Here is a 3,643-nt window from a genome sequence, read left to right on the forward strand (position 1 = left end):
TACGACTGCCTCAAGGGCGCATCTTCTCCTTTGGATGTGTCTGGCAGCAGTAGTGATCCTTAAAATGTTTTCTACAAGTAGCATGGATGCTTGATCAAACTGAATGTGGTTTGTTTACAAAACACTGGCACATGAACTAAAGAACAGCAATTCATGCCAGTAACCACCCTCACTGCTCCATTTTTGATTTGATTATTTATGAATTTCCTGAAATTCAAATCTCTCGCAAAATTATGACCAATAACAAACGTTTTTGCAACCACGTAGGGTTGAGGGCGTGTTTGAACTTTGTCTCGAGTGCCCTGCGAACTCGAAATGAATCTAGGTTAAAAGTAACATGGTAGCTTATAGTATCACACCATTCCCTGAATCAGAATGAAATGTAGGTGTGAAAACATCCTAACATTCTTTATTGAATATCTTTGGAATTTTAGTGCTGGATTTATAAAAATGTCACATTTCTTTCATGGAAACAGACCATTAATCAATTCAATATTAACTGATTATAGTATAATAATCATCAAAAAAAGAGGATATTCATTAGTTACAACCATGGCTGGATTGGGACGTGACAGAGAAGCCTATCTGGAGGCAAACAGAAGATTTCAGTGATTCAGTTGCTAAAATTTCTCTCAGTGCATTCAATAACAAAAAGAAAAAAGAAAAGAAAGAAAACTCATCCTGTTGGTATTTTGGTATTCAAGGTAAGCATTACATTGCACAGAGTCCTTGGTTTTTGGAGGGTCTCTAGGGCACCAAGATGTTTCCCACTTTGTACTCAAGCCAGATTCCAGCCCATGTTAAATATCACGTCAGTTTGTTCCAATAAACAAACGTCCATTGTCTTGCTTGCAACAATAGAGAATTATGTTATTAATCATACTGAAACTTCAGTGGCATATGCCGGAAAGCTTGGACAACTGTAGCCAAATGTTTCATGTGTGCATAGACTTGTCTCAGACTAAATTTAAAACAATCATTTCCATCTGAAATCCTGTGTACCGCTGCTGTTGAGTGGTGGGGGTCTACATGTTTTGCACGGCATAGCAGACAGTGGCCACTTTTCAATCATGGCACTGCTGAGTCTTATAAAGTCTGCTTCTCAGTAATGTATAATCTAATCACCCGCTTTATTCTGGCATCGCCGCCGCGATGAGGACTGCGACTTCTCCTGTTTCTGGGAGATCTGCTACTTCGCCTGGCGGGGGAGGTCTCCCTTCTACCCGGTGATCGGTCCCTCGTCCTGGCAGGTGACCTACACGAAAAGCGCAAGACACTATAAGGCGACTTTACATCGGGAATTTATTGAAAACAGTTAAAATGCAACTAGTGTCGGCTGTGCGTGACAACCGAACCAAACAACTTTTTATAAACTATAAACTCAAAGACTGCCTGTCTGTGTTGCTGGCTGTCGTGTAAAAAGCGAGGCGACAGAGTAACTTTTCGTGGTTTACCTGCTCGTTCTTCTCCTCTGTGGACTGGAGTTGCCGTTGGATCTCGACCGCGAGCGGCGTGATCTCTGTGGCCTACCAGGGCTCAGTTTCTCCTGCTTTATCTTGACTTCAGGTTCCCGCTCTGGGGAATCCCGTCTCCTGTGTCGCTTTTCTTTGGCCATTCTAAATTATTATATTCCTTGGATCGTTAATATGACCAAAAAATGTCGTCTTGCTCACAAAAAAACAAAACAAAACCCTTTGCGTGTGACAAACTTCGACTGTCGAGATCGTTTACTTCCGTTTCCGGTGGTTTCGCCGAGAATTTATCTCGGTGTGACACTGTCCCCATCACCCGTCGGTTCCGCCAAGACGATTTATGTCGTTAGGGTTATAAAATATAAGTTATATAAATATATAAGTAGATAAATATAAGTAATGAGAAGCGGGCGTTATTTTTCCCATTTACATATCCCTAATAATTATCTTTATAACTATAATACATGAACTTTAAAGCACATTGAATTAAAAGGTGGAAATCGATTTTGCTTTTTTTGTGCTGATTAAGCAATATATCTGAAAATGGTGATAAAAAATAAACAGTGCTACGATATTCGTGAAGCTAACCGCTGATTCCACTCGAATAAACTAAAGTGGAACGCCAGGAAGCTGTTGCCATGCCAACGCAAACAGTGAAAATAGCCAAGCGTGTCGGCCCAGAGTGTTAGTTCGTTGTGTTGTTTTTAAATCGTTAAACACAATGATTCCACCAACCGAATCTCTCCTTAAATACGACAATGCAGTTTTGATCAGCAAAGGCACAGAGAGAAAATCTCCAAAGGTGAGTTTACCAAGTGAACTAAGCCAGTCCCGTTTAATTCATACTAGGCTAAAGTAATATCAGATCTAGGACTGAAGTGGTTCACTTTAAACCCTTAGCACACCAAATCCTGGATTCATGTGAATAAAAAACTAAATCTGAGCTCCATAGTATTTATACTTAATCAATCTATTTATTCTATATTACACTCACTAACCTGCAGATGGTGCAAATACTGAAATTAAACAGTTTGAGTGTAGACCTGGGCTGAGTGCATTCTGTTGCCATTTAATTGTAAGATCTAACTTAATTAAAGATTGTTAAGTACATACAACAACTGAGAGTACTTTGACCACAGGGACGCCCCTTGAGACTGAGCCCTCGGCAGCCTGCTGACTCTCCACCCATTCCACCACCTCCTAAACCAAAACCAGCTGCTAATGACACCACCAAGCAGGAGAACGAGGAGATCCTGAACGCCATCCTACCACCCAGGTATAGCTCTTCTCTCCTCTTCTCTTCTACGATATATTGTTCAACAAGATCAAACTTCTCAACTCCTGCGATTGCAGGGAATGGGCGGAGGGAAACCAACTGTGGGTGCAGCAAGTGTCCAGTGCACCGTGTTCAAGAGCAGATGTTATTCACCTGGAGGAACTCTTGAACTTGAGGCTGCAGCAGAGACAAGCCAGACACACGGGAATCTGCCCCATCCGCAGGGAGCTCTATTCCCAGTGTTTTGGTAAGGAGATGACTGAGATGCTGGTGAACACAAATTCTAGCAAGTTTTGAGATCTGAACTGCAATATTTATCATCATTGGGCATATTATTACAAATCATTTCATAGACAAACTATACAATCTGATCCTTCTGGTTTCTTTTTCTTCAAGATGAGCTGATCAGACAGGTAACCATCAACTGCGCTGAAAGAGGCCTGCTGCTGTCGCAGGTCAGAGATGAGATTCAAATGACTTTTGCTGCCTTCCAAAAACTGTACGAAAGTGGCATGGCTTTCGGCATGAGGAAAGCACTGCAGGTTGAGCAGGACGTGGTCGACATGGAAAAAAAAGTAAGGGAATTGTGTTGTTTATCAGCAGCCAGTGGACACAGGAGCACAAAAATCAACATGTTTTTGCGGCAGTTTGTAGATGAGAGATTTAATTTGCCACTCAACGGAAGCAGCAGTAGTACAGTTAAGTCTGTCATTTAGTCACAAGTCCAGCAGAGAGCAGCAGTTCTTTATTTTACAGTGATTTAGTAGCTTTTTTTTTTTTTTTTTACAGAATTGACCCTGTGTCAGAAACTAACCTACAAGTGTGGTCTGTTAGATTGCAGATCTGGAGAATGAGGCAGAAGACCTGAAGACACAACTGAACGAACAGGAAGCTA

The 3,643-nt window shown here is 41.4% G+C and overlaps 1 protein-coding gene across 1 annotated transcript; it reads left to right on the top strand.

The window, feature by feature from the left end:
* Positions 1-2,016: 2,016 nt before the first annotated feature.
* Positions 2,017-3,639, top strand: LOC311509989 (axonemal dynein light intermediate polypeptide 1-like; the record flags this gene model as incomplete). The annotated part of the gene is made up of 5 exons (XM_084575448.1): positions 2,017-2,274; positions 2,612-2,748; positions 2,826-2,995; positions 3,145-3,323; positions 3,583-3,639. Coding segments are annotated over exons 1-5 (624 nt in total), but the record flags the coding sequence as incomplete, so codon positions are not given.
* Positions 3,640-3,643: the final 4 nt, after the last annotated feature.

The sequence above is a fragment of the Chelon labrosus genome (assembly GCF_963514085.1).
Source record: "Chelon labrosus genome assembly, contig: SCAFFOLD_338, whole genome shotgun sequence".
Lineage (NCBI taxonomy): Eukaryota > Metazoa > Chordata > Actinopteri > Mugiliformes > Mugilidae > Chelon > Chelon labrosus.